Source organism: Narcine bancroftii, chromosome 3 (assembly GCF_036971445.1).
Source record: "Narcine bancroftii isolate sNarBan1 chromosome 3, sNarBan1.hap1, whole genome shotgun sequence".
Taxonomy (NCBI): Eukaryota; Metazoa; Chordata; class Chondrichthyes; order Torpediniformes; family Narcinidae; genus Narcine; species Narcine bancroftii.
Genome location: NC_091471.1, coordinates 260,273,567 through 260,297,775, shown reverse-complemented (window position 1 = coordinate 260,297,775; position 24,209 = coordinate 260,273,567). Strand labels below are relative to the sequence as shown.

The 24,209-nt window shown below is 43.9% G+C and overlaps 1 protein-coding gene across 2 annotated transcripts in view; it reads right to left on the bottom strand.

The window, feature by feature from the left end:
• The window catches only part of cpamd8 (C3 and PZP like alpha-2-macroglobulin domain containing 8), a 133,385-nt gene that overhangs the window by 52,113 nt on the left and 57,063 nt on the right, over positions 1–24,209 (bottom strand). For both annotated transcript variants that reach the window (XM_069927823.1, XM_069927822.1), the window contains exons 28-36: positions 22,288–22,444; positions 21,533–21,607; positions 19,460–19,625; positions 14,101–14,187; positions 12,946–13,082; positions 11,395–11,550; positions 9,113–9,175; positions 7,474–7,709; positions 7,260–7,347 (exon numbers count right to left, since the gene is read on the bottom strand). In XM_069927823.1, coding sequence (XP_069783924.1) covers positions 7,260–7,347; positions 7,474–7,709; positions 9,113–9,175; positions 11,395–11,550; positions 12,946–13,082; positions 14,101–14,187; positions 19,460–19,625; positions 21,533–21,607; positions 22,288–22,444 — 1,165 coding nt within the window. The remainder of the gene's footprint in view (positions 1–7,259; positions 7,348–7,473; positions 7,710–9,112; positions 9,176–11,394; positions 11,551–12,945; positions 13,083–14,100; positions 14,188–19,459; positions 19,626–21,532; positions 21,608–22,287; positions 22,445–24,209) is intronic.

Sequence of the window (24,209 nt, the reverse complement as noted above, 5' to 3'; positions counted from 1 at the left end):
AGCTCGGCATTTAATATGATCATTCACCAGAAGCTGATAGAGAAGCTGCCCTTGCTGGGACTCAACACTCTTGTCAATAACTGAATCCTGGACTTCCTAACGAAAAGACCACAGTCTGTCCATCACAGAAGCAGAACATTGACCAGAGTTACGCTGAGCATTGGCACACCTTAGAGCTGTGCACTCAGCCATTCCTGTTCACGCTGCTGACCCACGACTGCATCGTCCAGATCCAGCTCCAACAGAGTCATCAAGTTGGCAGATGAGACAACAGTCGTCGGCCTCATCAGCAACAATGATGAGTCGCACTACAGAGAAGAAAGAGCTGGAAAATCTCATGAAATGGTGGAAGTCACAACCTGAGTCTTAATGTGGGCAAGACAAAGGAAATGATCGTGGACTTCAGGAGGACCAGGAATGACCACCCTTCATTACACATCCACATCTCTTCAGTAGAGTGAGAATAGAGCACCAAGTCCGCTGGAGTTCACTGAACTAGTGACCTATCGTGGACACTCAACAACAACTGCACTTCCTAAGAAGACTGAAGTGGGAAAGGCTACCGACCACCATTATGTCAACCTTCTATAGGAGCTCTTTCGAGCTGCATCACATTGAGGTATGGTTGCTGCAGAGAAATGGATCGGAGGTCAATCAACAGGACCATAAGAATGACAGAGAGGATCACTGGAGTCTCCCTCCATCGACGTGATCTACTGGGATCGTTGTCTGAAGAGAGTACACAAAATCATTGAGGACCCCTTCCACCCTGCACACAGCATCCTTCAGCTGCTCCCGTCAGGGAGCACCACCAGGCAGAGGAACAGCTTCTTCTCACGGGCAGTGAGAACGGTGAACGATCAAAGGAACTTCTCACACTAACCCTCTGAGATTCTCATTTGTACAAAACAATATTCATTTATTTGTAGAGATGAATACTTGTCCTACATATGTATTGTTTGTCTGTATGGGTATTATGTCTGGTTGTGTCTCTGTATGTTTTGTGCTGAGGACTGAAGAACTCTGTTCCGTTGAGTTGTACTTGTATCTGTACAATCAGATGACAATAAATTTGAGTTGACAACAGTTTGTCAATCACACAATGTACAATTTCACTGAGGTGCTTCTTGTTTGCCGCAGTGACACCAGTTACATAAAGTACACCAATAAACAATGTATTTGTTAAATTGCCACACAGGAGAAAGGAGATAAAAGGATAAACATTCAGCTAGAGTTAATGCAAAAGATTTCCATGTTACAACAATGCAGACAGACAGACCTTAGGCCCTGGAGAAGTGTTTTTGATGGGGTTGTGTGGGAAATGTTCAAGAGCCTGCTGTTCAACTGTAGTGGACTTCAGGCTTCTCAGGCTGCCGCCCGTGGCAAAGAGAGAGCACGACCAGAGTGATGGGGTTCCTTTATGAGGTTGGCTGCTTCCTTGAGGTAGTGCCTCGTGCAGATGTCATAAGAATGGAACTCTTGCTATACTTGGTATATGGGTTCACACAGGGGACTTTTAAATTTAGACATACAGCACGTTAACAGGCCTTTCTGGCCCACAAGCCCATGCCACCCAATTTCACCCAATTAACCTACAACCCTCATGTGTTTTCTGAGAGGAATGGGGACATTAGGAGTTCAATTGTTAGTTACACGCATCGATTTGTTTTCTCTTTCAGTCCATTGGAACCATAAGACTGCCAATTGATTGTAGGCTCCTATCCTAGTTTGGTGCATAGAATGATTGAAAAGAGGTTGCCAGTCCACATGACTGTGCCTGTTCTTTGAAAGATTTCTCACACTAATCTGAGTTTCTTCATACCCCATCAAATCCTTCTTCAAGTATTTATATAATTCCCTTTTGAAGACACTGGTTAAATTTGCTTTCACCACCTCTTCACCAATTCCTCTTCACCTTCTCTGCTCCAAGAACAGCCCCACCCTCTCCAATCTTTCCTCATCATTGAAATCTCTCCTCCCTGAAAACATTCTGTAAAACTTTGCATTCCTTGGCCTTAACATTTTCCTAAAATGTGGCAGATCCTGGAAGATGCTCCAGTAAGTGCCCAGCTAGAACTTTATAAAGTTTTAGCCTCAAATGGCTAACATGGAGAAGACAGAGGTACTTTCTATTCCGCCTGCCTTTACCATCTGAAGCCACTGCAGGAATTAATGAGTTAATCTAATCCCAGTGTTAAGAGATGGTTGATCTAACAGATAAGTGGGCAGTGATCCAGGCAGTCTCTGTGAATGGGAGGCCCATGCTCCACCCCGGAATATCACTCTGCCAAAAATGTTTTATATATTAAAGTTATTGAAATGACCCCTCCCCCAACTGTCCAATATTGTGAAAGACCATTTTAATTTCAGGGGGTTCTTTACTGGGACCCCCACTGTGATACTAAAATTGTGAGGCTCCACTACCCAATATAACATTATAGGCATTCTGAGAAACACACATGCGCACATAAAAGCATGCATGGATCACACACACACATACAACACACACACAGGCACGCATGCAATCACGCACACACATTCATGCACAAAAACGCGCGCACACACACACACTTACTTGCAGGCTAAAATTGATCCAAAGATGTATGCTCATACGATCGCATACACAAGCACAAACACATGCAGGAGGTGGTGAGACGAATCCATGTCTCAGTCAAGAGCAATAGGGGACTCATAGGCTGTCATACAGGGTAGTGAAGGGTAGGTTTTCTTGTGTCAATCACAATCTCCTGCATTGTGCCACATTACTCAGTTTCATCGCAAGAAATACTGCCATTCTCTGGGGAAGTTTCATAAAAGTGTAAACTGGAGTAAAAGTTGCTCTTTTCAAGACCACGATAAGCACTAGTAGCCCGAGCTTCCAGCCGAGGCTGGTAAAGAGCTGCACTTAATTTAGTGTTAGGGTTTTACAGGGCCTGAAGGCTGTTGTTAATATTTCATAGATGCAAGGGCAGTAACTGGCCACAGACAGACAGTTTACGATGTTCTGTGCACTCTGGCGCCAAGGAGAATTGTGCTCCCCAGTGAGAGCAGAGTTTTACAGGCTGGCCTGATGCAAACCCCAACTCCAACTCCTGCCCGCTGTTGCAGGCCGCCTCCTCAGCTGGCAAATAGATAGGCTCAAGCAGCACACACTCTTGCCTTCCAGACCCTCTCCCTTCTCCTTCTCTGCTCTTCCCCACATCCCCTCACTCTCCCCACTCTCTGTTTCTATCCCTCTCCCCTTCTGCCACTGCCTGTTCCCTTCCATCACCCTGACAAAGCGCGTAGGAAATGATGCTTCAGGAATGCTTCATAAGGTGGCACAGTTAGCGTAGCAGGTAGCGCCATGCAGTTACAGCGCCAACAACTGGTACCAGGATTCGAATCCTGCATGGTTTTTCCCCAGGGGCTCTAATTTCCTCCCACCGTTCAAAACAGACGTTAATTGGGTGGCATGAGCACTTATGTCTAAAAAAAAAGTCCAGCGTTTTGGAGAAAGTGGTGATGGGCATGTTGAAGGGGGGAGGGGTGGTCAAAATATGTGGGGTGAAGAGCAAAGATGCACTGAACGTGTCAATGGATGAAAAAAGAAGACATGGTCTTAGTGTGAAATGAAGGACTTTGTGCAGGAAGAGATTAGAGTGGAGAATAACCACAGTGTGCGCTGTACAGTCTGTTACTAGCTGCAGGACTGATGAGGTTCAGATCTGAGCACAGAGAAACAAAGCAAGACATTGCGATCACATTCCCGTTAAACAACCACATACGTGTTCACACAACGTCATTTATTTCAATCGAATGCCCCTGCAAGTGACCTTTGACTGCCCCCTGGACCTCCTGCTATCACAGTCTCTCTGGGAGATTTGCCAGTTCATGACTCCAGACTAACACGGTGATCCTTTGCCACTTTTAACCTTTACTCCTATTTAGTGACCCACTCCGTGGATCCCAAGAGTTATGGCTCCTTTGAAGTTCCATTTATTATGCATGTTTTTTTCAATCTCTCTCCTCTTGCCAACTGCCAGGCAATTCGCCCTCGCGACCATTTTTCATGAGAATCAGGACGCTGAACAGGTGACCGATGTCAAAAACACAGAAATGCTGGAGGTACTCAACCTGTCTCACAGCGTCCGTAGAAGGTAAAGATATATTACCGACGTTTTGGGCCTGAGCCATTCCTCAAGGTATGGAGGAGCAGCTCAGTAGCTCAAGGTGACTGGTGAACTATGAGCACATTCACTCAGTCAGATCCTGATTTTTTTTTCTCACAGACGTAAAGACATGCATTTCATTGGGGATCGCGTTAATAGGCAGGACCCCTCCAAAATGTCCCTCTTGTCCCCAGTGCCCCTGAGGTTCCATGGATGGAACGCTGGCCTTCAGCACAGTTAATCAAGAACCATGTAGAGCATCAAAGTTCAGAGGTATTTTTTTTCCCAAAAACAGATTTTGCTCCGAGGTCTCAGTCCCACTGTGCATTTCTATAATATATTCAACCACTTCCAAATGTATTTTGTCAATGATCTTTCCCTTGATATTTAGGGCTTTAAAATCATTGGATAAATCTTCTGGTTTCCATGATTTTTGGACTCTCTGGGGCTCTGTAATTTTTGTTTTACAAATAAATAGAATTACAGTCCTGCTGAGAGTACCTGAGCCCACAGCTGCAACCCCCTCCTACTCTAGTGTGCTCTGTTGACATCGACCAGTCCCAGGTCACACAGTGTGTATGCACTCTGACCCGAGTTCACTGCCAATGGCTGCACAGAGATTCCTGGCACAGCACTGTGTTCACATCCAGCTTTCTCCAAGAGTCACCGGAGGGCAATTGAAACACTGCACACTTCTGTCCTTTCTTCGGCTTGCAGCCCCAGCTAATTGTCTGACATCCGGAACTAACGAGTAGGTCTCCTTCTGCTAAACAATGGGAAGACTGAAGCCTCTGTGTCTGTCCCCATCACAAAATTCTGTGCCCTGGCCATTGACACCACAGAAATGTAACTAAAGTGCTCCTAACCTTATTGCCAAATCTGACGCCCAAATGGGTGGCGCGGTTAACATAGAGGTTAGCACAATGCTGTTACAGCGCCAGGGGCTTGAATCTGGCATTCTCTGGAAGGAGTCTGTGCGTTCTCCACCTGTCTGAGTGGGTTTCCTCTGGGTGCTGCAGTTTCCTCCCACTGTTCAAAACATACCGGGGGTTGTAAGTCAATTGGGTATAATTGAGCAGCACGGGCTCGTGGGCCGCAACAGCCTGCATGTCTAATTTTCAACTTTAAAATTAGTTTTGGACAACATATCCATGATTATACCAAAACCACAAACAGCCACGTGACTTTCTCAACTCCACTCCTGCATGAGCCCATCCAGTATCAGAATTCCTATTTATCCCGCTCCCGGAAATGGGTCATTATCAAGCAATCACTCGTATCGCTCTCCGTAAACTGAGAGCTGTCCAAATCTCCGCGACCCGGTGTTCTAACTCGCAATTTCTGTTCATTGAGAAAACAGCACCACAGAAATAGCAAGACTGAGAGTGCAACAGGGGCAGAAGGCAAGGCCAGCGGGGCAATGGGGACAAAGGGCGTTGTCTGCCGGAGTACGAGGAGCACAGGAGAAAAACTGCAAAGCACGTCACACCATTCAGGTGGCAGGAGGTGTGAATTGGGGATAAATGTAAATTGTTTCCAGCTGAAACTAGATCATACATGTCGTTAACACAAAATAAAATGCTCTTTTGTTTAAATATATAAATTTTAATTAATTAAATGAAACAAGTTGGATGGCAGTTGGAGGATGTAATATATCGACAGCATTTTGGAGTCTGTGGGGACCAATAAGTTCTTGGACAAGGACCACTACAGAAAACGTCAAGGTCTTGAGGAACAATAGCTGAAGGTTATTGGAGTCCAAGTGCAGACATTGCAGGGGCCCAGAGCGAGCTGCGCTCTTTAGTCCAGGAGGCTGTCATACCCGCATGGTAGTGGAACGACTGCAAAGATATCCTGAAGTGGGACCCCTGACTCAATGCTCTTGACTGGATGCAGAAGAGCTGAGGCCAAATTTAACACTGTCCCTTCCCAATCACTGTCCTACAAAGCCAGACAATTTTTGCCTGAACTGGAAACGAGAGCAGGGAGCTCCGCAGCTTCGGAATTTTGTTATTTTAAGAGGAGCTTTAATGTGTGAGAGGAGGAGGGGAGGGGTGGAGAGGAGGGTCAGAGTGCAGTCGAGGTAAACCTTTCAACATGCAATTTATTAAATCTGCCATCTCTCAGGAAAACAAACATGAGGAGCATTTCAGGGCCAGTGGAGCTAGCTAGAGGGAACACCACTCCAGAAGAGAGAGCCAGAGTACAAGACACTGGTTCTGAGGGGTGAAGATGGAACTTAACATGTGAGATGCTCACAGCACCAAACAGATTCATTCCAAGACAGAGTCTCCACCAAAATGAATTCCAGATGCTGCAGAGATCACTCCCAATAAACAGCTGCAAACCCCAATTACGGGAGGCAGAAAAATTACCTCCTCCCTCCCCAAATCAGCCCTGCAGGAACCCCAACCAAGGATACAGCCTACCACTGCATTTTGGGTCTGGCTCAGAGCCCCAATCCATCTCACTTTTCCCCCATTGCATCGGTTCTGCCCACATCCCACAAGAAGCCCCAAGTGTAGAATTGCAACGAACCATTGCCAAAGCATCAGCAGGAAGTTAGATGGAAATGGTTTAATTAAATATGACGGAGGGAGAGAGTACGGCAGTAGAGGAGGGAGAGAGACAAACAGAGACAGGCAGAGTGGGGGAGTTCAGGAGGGAGAGGACAGGTAGGGAGGCGAGGGGAGAACAGAAGGGAAAGAGAACGTGGAGCATTCTCCTGCAAGGAAGGCAAGGCAAGCGGCAGGGGGTGAGAAGGCAAGGTATTGGGGAAGATTAGGTAGAGAGAGAGGGGAGGGGGAGAGGGAGAGACCACTATGCCAGTATGAAATTTCCCATTAATGGATGTACCGATATCTAGAGTTGACATCTGCAAGGGAAAGGACGATACACATGAGAGAAGTCAAAGGTTATTCTATGGGAAAGTCTGGAGATTCACTGAACATAAAATGCTCAATATCCCAACTGTAATCATATTGCAGTCTCCATTCTCATTCATGTCTCCATCACTGAATTAGAATATCAAGGTCAAATTTTAATGTAAATTCCACAGCTTGGAGATTCTACAAGAATAATTTTTAAAAATCAACTGAACTTCCGAACCTGTTCTAGACTCTCCACATCTGCTCGGAATCCTGACAGAAGAGGGACTTCCAGGACTGCCATGTTCGAAGAACCAGAATGTAACCACCTGGGGAAGAATCAACAGTATTGGTTAGATACGGAAAACAATCTAATTCACTGACCTGGATGGGGTGGGCTGGGAGTGAAGTCCAGACAGTAAGAGACGGACACTGAATTAGAGTGAAGGCTTTACCTGGTACAGGCCTCCACAGTCAGCTTGTATTCCTGGTGATCCTGGTCTGAAGCTGGGTCATCGTCATGGTGCAGGGCCCGCTCCTGGCGTGACCTCTTGGACCGGTTGTCACTCCTGGATGCGGGCCTGGCGAGGTGCTGGTGTTGGTGCCTCTCACGGTTTGGCTCCTTCAGATTGACCGACAGCTGGAATGCTGGTTTGGCCACTGGATCGGGCACATTGTAGCTCACGTCAATCTGCAAAGAGTGAGAGAAATTTACAGTCAACACAAGACTTTGCTTAAATTCTTTCTCCATGGCTCCAGACCATGGACTTTGCAATCCAGCTGCTATCAAGCCCCAATCGCAACGCCATATTTCCACAAAATATTCATTGATCCTTGAAATAATTTTATTTTCACAGGTTAGAGTTTAAATCTTTAAGAGCATCCATCACTATTAATAGAGCACAGATTCCACAGATGCTGACTTTAAATCTTTTACGAGCATACATTTCATTCATCTTTGATAGAGCACAGATTCTACAGGCACTGACTTTATATTCTTTAAAAGCATGTGTTTCATCCATCACTATTAATAGAGCACAGATTTTACAGATACTGACTTTCACAGGTACAAGGCCTATGGACACTAACACAGGTTGAACAGACTCGATTCTGATTGGGGATTGGGATTCACTGGAGTCTGATCCCACAGACACAGTCTTTCTCCAGGATAATATACCCCACAAACAATGACCTTCAGTGGCTATATTTCTGCCGGTGTGCAGAAACTATACAGTAGCCTGCACCCTGGGGTACACGTTCCCAAGTGCCGACTCCTCTAATTTTTCTATCTAGAATTTTTAGGCAAGGCATTTTCAGACTCAGTTGGAGATAGAAGAATGTGAATGGGTGAGAAGATCACTGCCGTCTCCCTTTCCTCTATTGATGACATTCACTGGGAGCAATGCTTAAAGAGGGTTCAAAAATTTATTGAGGATCCCCACCATCCGTCACACAGTAGCTTTGACCCACTACCATCAAGAAGAAGGCACAGGAGCATTAAAATCAGGAGTGCCAAGCTGGGAAATAGATTTTTCCCGCAGGCTGTGGGTGTGAGATTGATGAACGGTATCCTGTAACCTTGGGGTCTCATAAATGAAACTGTGAATTATTAATACATGCTTATTCTAGAAATGTCTTTTGTGTGCATGCTGTTTCATCTGGTTATATGTAATAAACTTGAACTTGAGCCAACCAGGCATCTTCCCCTCCTTCCACTTTGGAGCCAACAGCCACCTTTTGCAGCTGATGCAGCTGTGGTCAGTACAGAGGAGGAGGAGGAGGACCTGATCAGTCTTGCACATGCAAGGTGCAACTTGCCAAGTCACTGGTGGAGGGTAAAGCCCATTAGTATAACGAGCTGTCTAATGGGAACAGTAATGTAAACGTGAGAAATTCCAAAAAGGGAATTGGATCAATATTGAGGGAAAATCGTTTCCAGGGCAGTAAGGGAGTTTCCTGGAAAGTGCAGCAATAATCGAGTTGTATTAATTTCGGCGCTGATACAGTGATGACTCTGTATTCAGGATGTCAGGCCTTGGAGGCAGAGATCTTTACGCACAACTCATTTACAACACTGCTGTCTCTCTTCCTTACCTGCATCAAACAACAGCCTTCTCCCTTGGCGCTCACAAACAGACCAGTTGGAACACTTGGTATCTAGAAAGGAGGTAGAGCAGATGGAGCAATATCAGAATACCTTCAACAGTCCTTCACAGGGTGTAAAGATACTTCCTGCTTATCCCAAGATAAGGTTCTCTTTCCACTTTTGCTATGAATCCATTAAAATCTCTGCCATTGGTTCATGGCAATCTTTTCTTCAGCATCTACATCAGTGGCTTAACAAAAACTACTGGAGCGAGGCCCATCATCATTACATCATTATTGCCCCTTGGCTGTAGTTGGCCATCAGTGTCGGCCAATCTCCAGAAAAATGACTTAATTCCCTCATCCTCTCTAACCTTATCATTGAAGAAATTGAACCAGAAAAAGGTCAGTTGGCCTCTCCAGCTAATTCAATCACGATTGATCGTCTTCCTCAGTGTAATTTTCTTACACTAACCACAAGTCCCTCGATTCCCTTTTAATACAATAAAACCCCTGGTATCTGGCACCTAAAGGGATTGGAAAATGCCAGAGAAAAGTGAAATTGCCGGTTACTTGAGACTGCTTGTTGCGAGGATTGGCGAACTAACAGCTTGGGGGTGCCAATTTTAAACTTTCATATTCATTGACCTATTTATTTCCCGTGATAGTTTTTGCCGGTTGCTTGAATCCTGGATTAACTGAGATTTTACTGAATCTAAAAATTTGCCAGTTTCAAGGTCTTGAACATACTAGGAAGCTGAGCCTCTGCAATCCAGTTGGGCAGGGAATTCCAAACGTTCACCACTCTCCACATGAAGAGATATCTTTCCAATTTACCCCATATGACTGACCCCTCTTTTGAGATGGGCTCCTTAGTTCTAGACACCCAGCCAGGGAAAACTTCGCCTCTCCAATACCTGGCCCCTTAAATTTTGGTACATTTCAATTAGATCAAATCTCATTCTTCTAAACTCTAGTGAGTTTAGGAATCTGGTGAACATTCACGACAGTTCCTCCATCATATGTATATCTTTCCTTAGGTTGAGAGAGTCCTTGCTTGTACAAACTACAGGTAACCCCCGCTTTACGAAGACTCGCTTTATGAAAATTTGCTTTTACGAAGAAACATGTGTTCGCTATCTAAAAGCGATGTGAATGGGTTTTCGCTTTTACAAAAATAGCTTTCAATAGTATTGAATGGGTTTTCGGCTTACGAAAGGTTTCATAGGAACGCTCTTGTTTCGTAGTAAAGCAGGGTATACCAGTATTCCAGACGTGGTCCAGATACTACACCAAGCAATATTTATCAGGACCACACCTACCTTTAACAGAGAACTAACTTAATTCCCACATCCTAATCTCCAAATTCCACCCTGGCCTTGCTACTTTCTCCACCAGGAAGATTTTCTGCCACTCTTCTAGTTTGTTGCTTGTCCACGATCGCAACCTCATGATTCAAATACTGCATTTTGGCAACCCTTCCAGCTCTGCGTTTCAGCTCCTTCAGCTCAGACCTTTCTTGACTCTCCCCAATCACTCTTCGCCTCCTTCCTTCCTTTCTTCTTTTTAATTTAAAAAAATTTTAGACATACAGCATGGTATCGGCCCCTTTCAGCCCACAAGCCTATGCCGGCCTATTACATCCAATTAACCTACTCTCCAGTACCTCTAGAAGGGTGGGAGGAAACCGGAGCCCCCGGAGAAAACCCATGCAGACAAGGGGAGAACATACAAACTCTTTATAGACGGTGTGGGATTCGAACCCTCGACCAGCACCGTAACAGCACTGTGCCCACCACTTTGCTAACTATGCGGCTTCTACCTGCCGTTGGAAAATTATTCTCTTCCCATTATCCCTCGTTCACTTGCCCTATTCTCCAGAGTCGTCTGTGGACTAAAGTATTTCGGTGGCAAGAATAGGCATGATTGATTTTTCATGTCAATATTTATAAAGGGCAATTGGAATTGATTTTGTGTATCTAATTTATATTCTACTGCTTCCCTCAACCCAAAGTAATTTTCTGGGAAATAAACCTGCCTTCATCAGAAGATATTGTCGGGAGTTCTGTTTACCATATTTTAAATAAACTCTGTTCTTTTCTCAACCTTTCTCTCTTTTTCTAACCCATCGATTAATGCTCCCCTCCCATTTAGGATACTTGACACACATTTACACTACTTCCTTTGCACAGATTTAGCCATTCTACACACTCACACGCTTTACTCTTTCACGTGTAGAAATGTAAAACTGAAACGCGTGTTTTCACAACAGGAGACTGACTGCTTCTCACCGCCGCTGTCTGCAGAATCTTCTTATTGTCCCGGTTGAGCTCGAAGGATTCCTGGAAGTCCAGATTAGTTGATGCGAGAGAGATAGTGAGATTGACCCCTCCAACATAGGAGAGAATGGCGTACTCTGACAGGGCCTGCAGAGCTACACAGGTATCCTGGAGAGAGATTACACAGCAACAGCTTCAATAGTCTCTGGGCCCCTCTTTCAACACAGATTCCGTCAAATGGAACCAAAGGGGTTTCCATGCACAGAGGGAGTGTGTTTCTACATCTGTACATATTGCATGTTATCAGTGTGTTGGCCACGAGACTACATGTTTACCAATGCAAGATTGACAGGTTTAATGTTTACCCAGTTTTGGTCTGCAGTTTTCTTGTTTACTATCCTGTGGTTTGCATGTTTACCCATCCACAAACTGGCACATTGTATATTGTGACAAATTATATAGATATATTTTTGGGAGGTAAATTGTGGCAGTTTTTTTTAGTGTAGGTCACATACAAACACTTTAAAACAGATCTTATTTAAAACACTGGAGCTCTGCTCATGCTAGACAGGTCGGTGCCAAGAGCCTTTGCAAAAGCTTTGGAGAGTGCCCGAGAGACTTCACTAATGGATTGTTGTTTACGAAAAGGCAACAGATGAAAGAACTTGTCGGAGACAGAGACTGTCTGGAGTGGAACTTGCATTTCTAAGAGGATCATGTGGTTTTGCAAGCAGAGAGAGTCAAACAGGCTTTTCTCTGAGAGAGAGAGATCGAGATCAGTTCTACAGTTCAGCAGCAGTAGCTGGGACTGGAACAGGACAAGCAGGCAAGCTTGTGGAAAATCCCATTTGGAAGATGGGTTGTGAGTGCTTAGTTCAGCCTGGTCAAATCCCTTGTGGTTCATGCAAGAGGAGAGGACTGGCTGTCTAATATTTCACTTGAAATAAGAGAAACAAAAATGAACTCTGTGGTGACCTGACAGAAAGAGATTATCATCTGGAGAACCCTGTGGGAGAAAGTTTCTTCGGCAAGACACTGAAGTGGGTGATTAAAAAAGGAATCAGTCGTGGGTGTCCAACGAGAAACAAATCTCTCTCTGAAAACCGACAAGAACCTTCCGGAGTGGTAACCATTTACCTTTCAAGCACCAAAGTCTGGTGAACCTTATAAATGTTAAATTCTGTGCACAGTATAAGAATTGCCTGTAACCAGTGAACTTGGAGGAATGAGAAGTGAGATTGGACTGTGAATCAAAGAACTTTTCTAAACTTACACACACATTACATACACATGCGCTTAGAATTAGAAGGGGTTAAGTTAGGTTAATTAAGTCAATAGTGATGTTAAAGTGTGATTCTGTTTTCATGTTTAAAAATAATCAAAAGCAACTTTTGTTTAAGTAACCATTTGACTTGGTGAATATCTATTGCTGCTGGGTTTTGGGGTCCTCTGGGCTTGTAACTATATTTATCCAAATACAGGCTGACTTTTCTTGTTTTACCACTTTATTGACCAGCAGATCGTGTGTTCACTCTTGCACTTGCAAGTGATTAGAGTGTTTACCTGGGTGGATGAGAATCCTCCTAATGCGTTGCGTTGTTGTGAGAGCCATTTGACAACCGGAAGGGCTGATGCCACATCCCCAAGAGAGGTGTAGGTTAGGAGTGCATAGGCTGTCATCTCCACCTCTGCTGACACAACTGTGCACGAGAGACAAATTCAAATCAGATTGTCTCAGGCTCCTGCTCACATAGTGACCGCAAGGTTATGCAAAGCAATCCAAAACTGCTACAAGGCTGAGACCCATGATTGTAAACCCCCTCCACTATAAAATAGAATAGAAACCTAGTTTTTGCCCTACCCATGGCCTAAGCCGCACCTTCTCCAACGTGCTGCAAACACCTCCCCCTGGGAGCCTCTCCCCATAGTGTGAGAACTTGCCCTGCTGTAACTGCAGGGTACGTTTCTGAGCAGAACTCCCTTTCTGACTGCCTCAGAATGCACAAAATTGCTGGAAATACTGGCATCTGTGGAAAGAGAAGCTGATGATGGAAACTTCTTCCCACATATGCAGCCTAATGTTGAGTATTGCCGGCATTTTACATTTTTCTAATTTCCAGCATCTCATTGAAACATTTCGAATGTTGAAAGGCATGGACAGAGTAGATGTAGAGAGGTCGCGTTTCCCACAGTGAGAGAGTCTAGGGCACAACTTCAGGATTGAAGGGCCTCCACTTAGAACAGAGATATGGAGGAATTTCTTTAGCCCGAAGATGGTTAATCTGTGGCATTTGTTACTACAGGCAGTTGTGGAGGCCAAGCCACTGGGTGGATTTAAGACAGAGATTGATAAGTTTTTGATTATCCAGGGCATCAAAGGTTATGGGGAGAAGGTCGGATGGTGGGGCTAAGTGAGGAAACGGATCAGCTCATGATTAAATGTCAGGGCAGACTCGATGGGTTGAATACCCTATTTCTGCTCCTATGTCCTATGGCCTTTATCTGAAGCATTTTTTAAATTGTCATTCCCATTTCCTCCCATATGGTGTTATCATAGTTTTCACACTCTTGTCTTATGGGCTGCCACTAGTTCAAACTCCCCACACCTGAGCAGTGTTTGAGCCTTACTCGTTGTAACTGAGGATGGGGAAATCCTTTTGTGGAACAGCTCAATACCCCATGCAGGTCACAGATTTAAACAGCAAAGGTGTCCCTTACCTGACTGCGAGAGGCCATCATTGAAACCCATGAACGTATCTTCATCCGTGACTGTGGTGCCCATCAGACTCCAGTGAGTGAACCCATCTAAATTCAGAAGGTTAAATGAATGCATTCTGATAACAGATTCAAAATAGTTTGCAGAATGTGATTGGAAACAAGGAGATTTTCTCACATATTTCAGTTAAGATCTGGGATGCCCTCCTGAAAGGCTGGAGGGTTCAGATTCCAGAAGGACTTTGGAAAGGTCATCAAAACATGTAATTGAAGAGGTCCTAATAGCTTGGGGTGAGGAACATTGAATGAATGGCATCTCCTGTGATGTAAGACTCTAATATCATCCCTGGGCTAAGATGATTACTCATTCTAAAAACACAGGAGCAGAACACACCTTCAGCTAGTGGGTCAGGATCCAGCCCATGCCAGTGATTGCCATTTCAAAGCCATTTGAATCAATCCAGAGCTCAGTCTTTCTGAATTAGCTGGTGTCGGGAAAAGGGAAGATCTTAATTATCAATTTAGCCAGTACTCCGTACAGCATTGCAAGCAGCCGTTAGACACAGCAACCAGTCAAACCCTGTCCCACTGACCTATTATAAAATCTGTAAATGGTCAATGACAAGCAGCATGGAAATTGGTGGTGACATGGTGTTAAGTTTCAACGAGAACAGAAAACTGGGGGCTGACTACAGGCAGCACAAAGTTGACCATTTTCTTTCTTTCATAGAGGTTTATGCAACATACCCTCAGTGCCCATTCTCAAGACCACCAGAATTTTCATCCAGAACACTCATGAGACCTGCTTCATTGTGACTCTGGCCAGACCCAGTTTGCGAAACTTATTTCTGCGAACCGACCTCGAGCACATCCTCTTCAAACCACATTTTTGTCCTGAAATTCTAACTGTTCCTAACAACATTTGTCCAGCCCACTCATCCAAATCCTATCTCATCGACAATGGACTTGACAGAGGAGTCACGTGATGGAGTAGTGGCCGGACAGTGAACTCCAGCCCTCTCCAGAAAAGTCGGGAAAACACAAAGGCACAGAAATAAAAGTTACAGAAAAGTGAGTATAAAGGTGGAAAGAAGATGGCGACAAAAAAAGAAAAATCGAAAGCAACGGTAAGAAGAGAGGAAGAGAAGACAATGGAGGAAAAAGGTGAAGGCCTTACCTGTTCGAAGAGGCCCGCTGCGGAGAGAGAAACCCACTCCCTCAGGTCGGTAAACAATGGACTACAAAAATGGCTCGCTGAGCCGAGTAAAAGTGCGCAACCGCGCATGAAAAAAAACACACCGACGGGAGGGGGGACCAGCTGGGGAGTCGATCTCCACAGCTGGCAACGACAGCTGCAGAACACCTGCAGCAAGAAGAGACCACAGAAGACAATAGAAACAAGAAAGAAGAGAAGGAAAGGGCAACAAAGAAACAACAGATGGCCAACCCAGAGGAAGAAGAAGAGGAAGAGTACAGTAAAATAGAAGAAGAAAAGAAAGGCAAGATAAAGGTTGTACTTTCTCTTATTAAAGGATACATGGAGTCATTTAAAGAATGGCAAACACAGGAATTTAATGATTTAAGAAAAAGAATAAACAACACAGAAGAGAAAATGAATAAAATAGATATGACCTTAACAGAAATGGGAAAGAAAATGGACAAGATGGAAGAGCAGGCAGTAGCAGCAGAAATGGAGGTAGAAGACTTAAAAAAGAAATTGGAGGAATCTAATAAAAAAACTAAAGAGACACAAGAACTACTAGCTCAAAAAATAGATACAATGGAAAATTATAACAGAAGAAATAACATAAAGATAGTGGGCCTTAAGGAAGATGAAGAAGGCAAGAATATGAGGGAGTTTATAAAAGAGTGGATCCCTAAGACCCTAGGATGTCCAGAACTACAGCAAGAAATGGAAATAGAAAGGGCACATAGAGCATTGGCCTCTAAACCACAACCACAACAAAAACCAAGATCTATTGTAGTAAAATTCCTAAGATATACTACAAGAGAAAAGGTACTGGAGAAGACAATGGAAAAAGTAAGAGAGGGCAACAAACCACTGGAGTATAAAGGGCAAAAAATCTTCATTTATCCAGATATAAGTTTTGAACTCCTAAAGAAGAGAAAAGAGTTCAATACAGCAAAGGCGATTTTATGGAAGAAAGGGTATAAATTTATACTAAAGCATCCAGCGGTATTGAAAATATTTATTCCAGGACAACAAAACAGACTATTCTCGGATCCAGAAGAAGCACGAAAATTTGCAGAACAATTACAAAAATAGACTGAGGGCTGAAGACGGGTAATGAGAGTAAAAATGATCACGATTGAGATGTATGTGGGTAAAGACAAAAATAGACTGAGGGATGAAGACGGGTAATGAGAGTAAAAATGATCACGATTGATATGTATGCGGGTAAAGAGGTATAAGAGTGAATAGAGACAATGTGCATACGTGAATGTATCTGTACTTAGAGGAAAATATAGATAGTATAGACAAGAATTAATAAGGGAAGGTAATGGAATAGAGAGAATAAGGAGGGAATTAAAAGAGTGACCTTTGTGACATATGAAAAGTGAAATCTTTTCTGGGGGGGCTGGGTGGGGGAAAAGTGCGGTCACTGCAAAATCAGTTGACGCTTGCGAGTGGATTCGCAAATCCAAATGGAGAGGGGAGATGTGGTTGTCCGACAAGGGATAAAGGACAACTCAGGAGGGGAAGGGGAGATTGGGGATAAAGAAGATAGAAATAGGAGAATAAGGAAAATGTTGGATGTTGTAGGAATGTTGTCTTATAAAGAGTTGAAAATAAGAAAACAGAAATGGAAAAGGAGGAAAGGTAATGATGGAAAAACGGAAAGAGAAGATAAACAAAATATAAAATGGCTATGCTGAACTATATGACTTTAAATATTAATGGAATACATAACCAAATTAAAAGGAAGAAACTACTAAATTTAAATGAATAAATGTATTCCATTAGAAAAAATAACATATAGGTTAAGAAATAATATTGAAATATTCGAACAAGTATGGGAGCCTTACATTAAATACAATAGCGAAAACCTACCGGGAACAAACATTACCTAAGTTGATGGAAGGAGAAGGAAATAAAAGAATGGACTCAGTAGAATTTCTGGTGTATTTTTGTTGAATGACAACATTGTCTGACTGGCTTAATGCAACCTAGATTGTATACCTAAAATGGATGAGGGGGGGGGTGGGAGGGTGGCTTGGGAGGAGGGGGGGGGGAGAAAAAGTCACTGTATATGTGTGAAAAAGAAATAGTGTATATCATGGCTAATGTGATTTATGGTGTGAAAAATATTTTTTTAAATAAATAAATAAATAGATAGAAAGACAATGGACTTGACACCCCCTCACCCCAAACACCAAATATTTATCTGTTCTCAAATACAATTGACCCAAACTCTAAGGTTTTTCTCAGCTTGCTCTACTATCCAAAATCTGTGAGCACAGGATCTCCCCTCCTCAGTCCCACTCCTCCTGCATAAGTATTAAAAATTTACAATTTTGTTTTATGGTACCTTTCCTTGATCTTCCTATTACAACATATAACACTTAAATCCACAAGCCAGGACAATCATGACACATGAATGATAATCGTTTGCCACTTCCTCCACTCTTGCCAATTTCTCCATTTTTCCTTTGAGTTCCTCCATTATTCCTCCTTAGGATCTATCTAAAACAGAACCAGACTATTAACAAATTTGATGTCACCTCTGACCCTCAGTTGAGCTGCAGACCTGATATCAGCACTTCCTCCCCCTCCTGCAATATTGCCCCACTTTGCCTCAACTCACCTGTTTCAGAAACACTCTTCCTTACCTTAATTATCTTTACACTTGATCACTCCAAAACTCTTCTGGCTGACCTGGCCCATGCTACCTTCCACAAATTTGGAATTGCTCAAGACTCTGTTGCCTGTGTCGTCACTCGCGCCAAGGTCCATCTGATGGTACTCAAGAACCTGCCCCTGGATCAGCAATGCCTCTGTTCTCAAGGACTTCGACATCCCCATCTCTCCTCTCCTACAACCCTCTGATATCTCTAAGCCTCGCAGATGGTAGCTCTTCTACATCACCAATTGTAATTGTGGGTTCAGCTCTTTGGCTCCATGCTCCTGAATGATCTCCTTAATACAGTAAAACCCCTGGTACCTGGCACTATGGGGATTAGTAGATTCCAGATAAGTGTATTTTCTGGTTGCTTGAGACTTACTCTTACAATGCCTAACTAATACATCTACATTAAGAGTAAACAGTTTAAAAGACAAAAATACAAAATTGTACTTACACTGAACAAACTTCACTTGCATGAATATGTAAATCTTAAAGTATTTTACTTTATTTTCAGACACATTTTTTAAAAACATTTAACCCTCGCTGCATCCATGGACCCTCCCAAAAGACAAACATTGGAGATAATTTAACCTCCCCCTCCCCCAAGTTTACAGAAAAAGCCTCTGACCAGGGCGACTCTTACTAAGCAGGGATAAGGAGTCACTTTAAGAGAGTCCTCCCCCACGGCGAGAGGCATCAACCAGTTCTTCATCTGGGCAAACACAACTTTATTCAAACAGATGCTATGAGCAAAGCTTAACCAAGACAATCTGCTGGTTGAATATTTGTTCCTAACTTCACCGAACATTTATGTTCATAGAACATTTACAATTTTACACTTACGCATGTTTTACCTATTATTTTATTCTTATTATTTTAATTTTTTTTATTTAGTTTCCTCGATTTTTTTTTGCTTGAATTCTGGATACCAGGGGTTTTATTGTATCTCCACTTTTCTGCCCTCCTTTAAGACACTTCTTAAACCTTTCAATCACTTGCATGAATCTTTCAAGTAAAATCACAAAGCTGGAGAAACTTATCAGGTCAAACAGTGGACTTTATAGAGCAAAGATAAAGATACGTAACCAATGTTTCGAGCTTGAGTCCTTCATAAAGATATGAGAAAAATGTAGCTAGGCGCCCGAACAAAATTGGTTTCAAGGACTTGTCTGAAAGCTGGCATCTATGGCCTTGAAACTAATTTTGTTCGAGAGCCGGTCTACGTTTTGCTCATACCTTGATAATGTGCTCAAGCCTGAAAGATGGGAGCAAATATCTTTATCTTTGCTGTACAAGTTCAATGTTTGACCTGCTGAGTTTCTCCAGCATTGTGTTTTCATTTCAATCATGGTGTCTACAGGCTTCCGAGTGACACCTCCTTACATGATCTGTATTGAATTTATTTGTTGGAGAATCTAAGTAACACATCCAAATTTCCTACTACATTAAATGAAGTTGTGGTTGAATACATCCAAGCAGCACAGGCTAGGACCCACCTTGCATGATGGCCATGTTGTTGAGTTTTCTCAGTGCAACTGAGGCGTGCTTGCTCCGAAGAAGGGTCAGTGCATAGGCAGAGAGGGCAGTGGTGTAAGGATCATCTGCAGAGTACATGTTTGCTTCCAGGAAATGTTTAGCTTTTCCAACTGCAGCTCTTTCCTCCTAAAACCACAAAATATAGAGGGGAGAGCAACATCTAAAATATGTATTCTGGACCTACTGCCCTGATAAACATCATTCTTCTTCCCCAGACTAACAAACATCACTCCCTTGGTTCTGCAAGGTTTGTCTCCAAGATGCATGGAACTTTGGCATTTTGTGATTGGGCTCAGGCTGAGAGAGAGCAATGCTGGTTCAAGTGAGCGAGAGAGAGCGGTAACAACATCCCCAAGAGGTGGGGTGGGGGTGGGGGGGGGGGGGGAAGAGAAAGAACATCATGAATCTAGCGGAATATATCGGCTCTCTCTCTCTCTCTCTCTCTCATATCTTTCTCAATAAGGCCCACGACTATTGATTTTATTCTGCCCTTTCATTTTTACTCCCTGCCATTACCGTTCCAACGCACTCACTCACTCATTCCAAAGATTGTTATGCAGAATTTTTCATTATCAAGCACTTGGTGTCCTCTCCCCACCTTTCCTTCATCACTCTGTCTATTAGGTACATCACACGTGTTCTCCTCCACCCCACTTCTCTCTCTATCACCGTGCTTGTTTTCTCATTCTAGATTCATGACATGTGTAATTTCTCTCTCCTCCTCTACTGGGAATGTTACTGCCTCTCTCACTCCCTTGAACCAGCACCGCTCTCTCTCAGCCTGAGCCCAGGATGTCTAGTAGTAGTGACAATAAGGCCATCCAATCACATCTGGGGAGCGCACAGATATATTGGAGCTCATACTTTTATTTGGGGCACACAAGGTTAAACTTGATGAACAAGTGAATCGTGCGGCTCCTTCGATCACTGCCAGCTCCCTGTCTCCTCTTGGTGAGGATACAGATTTAATTTTCTTCCTGTTTCCTGGCCCCTCCTGAGTTGATGTGGAGAGGAAGAGAGCAGCAAATGCCTGATAAAGCAAGAATTCAAGGAATTCATACATTCCTCCATCTCCCTGTTAAAAACACCATGGAATCCCCTCTGGCCCTTGCTACCCTGTGTCCTCTCCCTGCAAACCTCTTCAAATTACAATCAATGACTGAAATGCGATTAAGTCTACCTAATTAGCGTTCACCTATCAGCTCTGATTAACCTTTTCATTCCACTCACCCTGAAGACAGCTAAATAGAATAGTGGGTCACGCTGGCGTGAACTATGTGTTCAGACATCTGGATCGTGGCATTTTAATGGCTGCAGGATCACTGCAGATTTTGCTTTGCCACGACCCTGTGCTGCTCCAGCCTGAGACAATTTAATGAGACAATGTTGAGCAAGCTTCCCTCCATGTCTAAACTGTACAGTCTGTATACTGGGAATGCTTGATGACACAGTACACACATATCCCCTTTGCCTATCATAAGTCTACCTGGTTCACTTCCACATTGGGAAACATAAATAATTTGTAGATAGTCCCACTCTACAGCCTATTAACAGAGTAGAAAACTGGTGTCCATGGCCATTCTGCTGCTGGGTGAACCCCCCCTCCCCCCCCCCATGAGTAAACCCTGTCACAGAGCCAGTCACCAAAACATAGGGACACTCATTGGGATAGACAGATTCTCTGGTATCCTAAAAACCAGAAATCAGTCACATGGAGGTTGACTATGTCTCATCATGTTGGCATTTTTGACTATTGTTTTCCAAACTGTGACTATAAATAAACGTTAAACCATCCATTCATTCCATTGTATCTCATACAAATAAGGAGAAACTTTATTTTTGGGGACTGGGACCCTATCAGAGAGGAGGTTGGCTTTGGCTCACACTGAAGATCTCTTGGTTAGACCATTGCTGTACAATGTAGCACTTTCCAAAAGTGGTGTCAGAGACCTAAGGCCAAGTCTCATCCCATCAACATTTCAACCAATCACTGTCACCCAAATGCAAAGATCAGATGAAGAACTCAACCATACCTCCGAAGTGATGCCAGTCTCCAGAAGGGCAGCAACTACGTAGGCAGTCAGCGAGATCTTCCCATGGATTCCACCCTGCAAAAATTGGAATTGGAATTCACTGTTGATGCCAAGTCTGGCCCTGGAACTTCAACAGCACGAACAGGCAATCACACACAGAAAGATCCCACAAACGGCAATCTGATCACTGACCAGCCAAACTGCTTTGGTTGTGTTGGTGGAGGGAGGAATGTCGGCCAAGACACCCGAAGGATTCCCCTGCTCTTCATCGACTAGTTGCCGTGGGATCTTTAACATCCACCTGAACAGGGAGATGGACCTTGTTGTAACGCAGTGTTGGCCAACAGAAATCACTGACCAGCCACAAGCTGGGCCTATGGTGACTGTTTTAGCCGAATACAAAGTTAGTAGATCCTACCGGACACACAGTCACACAATGCAGGTCACATTCTTCACACGTGCACATTTATGCAACAAACGCCATCGTTTGGTATCCAAAAATGTAAACACTCATCCACCCTGCTTGTCATTGATAATTTCATCAAAAGGTTCACAAAAGCAGTTGAAGTTCAGACACACAAAGGCATTTGGAGATCACATGCCAGTGGAGTCCACTTCCTTCATCTTCATGACCTACTCTTGCTGCCCCCCTCTCTCTCTCGCCCCACCCCCCATCACCCCACTTTGCCTCTCCCAGATGCTTTGTGCTGGTGAATGCGGTGCTGTTTGCAGGGAGAGGCCATTCGTGGAATTACCTGAATGTCCTTGTTCAGAATGCGCCCGACTGCAGGGAATGAGCCATCTTCCTGCTGATGCCGTATGATCCATTCCTTGGCGGTGGCTAGTTCCTTCAGGTCAATGTAAATAAACCCACGGGACTGCGCAAAGGATTTCAGTACAAATGCCGTCAGCCTAGGAGATCAGTGGATGCACAGGAGGGAGACATTAGTTTTGCTCTCCATGGCACTCGGGTGGAGTTAAACATTATTGAATTTAATCAGTCATTCACATTCGATCAGTAATTCATCAATAATAACAAGGAAGGGTGAGAATAGTGATCAGTGCAGTGCCTTTACAGCACCAGAGACCCAGGTTCAAAGCCAGAGCTGTTTGTAAGGAGTTTGCATGTTCTCTGTGTCTACATGAGTTTCCTACCACGCTCCAAGGGGTTTGTAGGTTAATTGGTGTATTTGGATGGCATGGGCTCATGGTCCAAGTTACCACGCTGTATGTCTAAATCTAAAAAATCAAAATGATTAATAATATGATAATGGGTAGAGTGTGGATATCAGAGGTGTGGTGTGGAGGGGGCCAGGGATGTGTGCAGGAATTTATCCTGACCACTTTAGGAAAACTTGAACACACACACACACACACACACACACACACACACACACACACACACACACACACACACACACACACACACACACACACACACATTATACATATTTATGGATGCACAAATCCTTAACATGATTAATGATTGTTTGGAAAGGATTGCTCCTGCTTCCATTCCCATTTCCAGGGAGGACTGACATTGGTGGAAGTTAAGTGGGTGAGTTGGGAACGAAGGGGTAAAACCTCCCTCCTGACCAGCTCAAGGGTCAGACTGGCACCAGCAAACTCCCACCCAGTGAGTGGTTTGCTGCAAATTGTCGGCGTGGCTGGAGCCAATCCGATTGGAAGCTTGGATTCAAGCCGAGATTAAACTCTCTGAAAGTGAGCTGTGTGTGTGTTTAAGTGACGCCAACATACTGAGTGCTCGGAAAGACTTATTTAGGAAAATATAACATTCACAACAGAACTGGCATCTCAGGTTAAATGTTAAAATTGCAAGATTAAGCCAGTGCTTTAAAACTCCCCTAAGGCCCCAAAACCAATCAAGAAAGCAGCTGTTAATGACTCCCTGAGCCTTTGCAGTTAGCTGCAGGGTTGTGAGAGAGAGGGGAGGGAGGGAGGGAGAGAGAGCGAGAGAGAGAGAGAGAGAGAGAGAGAGAGGGAACCAGAGGGAAAGAGGGAGAAGCTTCTCAACTACTGAATTGTGCTATTATTACCCCCTGCCTCCAACACAGTGGGAGGGAGTCGCTGTTTAACCAACAGCCCGCAGTGAATTTTTCAAGTGTTAAGTAACTGCCTGTCACAATCTTTCATAGTGAGGGACTAAATCACATTGTGCAAGGGATTGTTACCTCTCTCAAGTGATTTACTGTGGTATTTTACATTGACCTGGCTGTGGGGTGGGGAGGGGGGTGGGCAAGAAAGGTCAGTGGCTCTGCAACAGAACTGAACGTGTGTCTCCACAATAACTGCTGATTTCTGCTGTTGTTCGCTGTTCATTAATGTACTGATGCAGCCAATTCCATTTCAGTGACTAGAGAATCGCTGAACATAATGGATTAGGCTTCCAGTGATGAAGACTTCACACCCTTTCCTGCAACTCAGTTCACATTTAAACATTTGTTCCACTTCTCGAGCTTGGTCACCCTTTCAACAAGCATCGTGACCTGTGTCAGTTTTGTAACTTACAAAGCGGGAAACTGAAAAGTTATCCGAGGCCTTTCTACACAAGTTTAGCTTTAGTTGTCACAAAACACCAAGTACAGTGAGAAAGGTATTTCTGTAAAATAGAACAACTGGCTATCTCTAACATTACATACGGCCATGTTTTTGAACA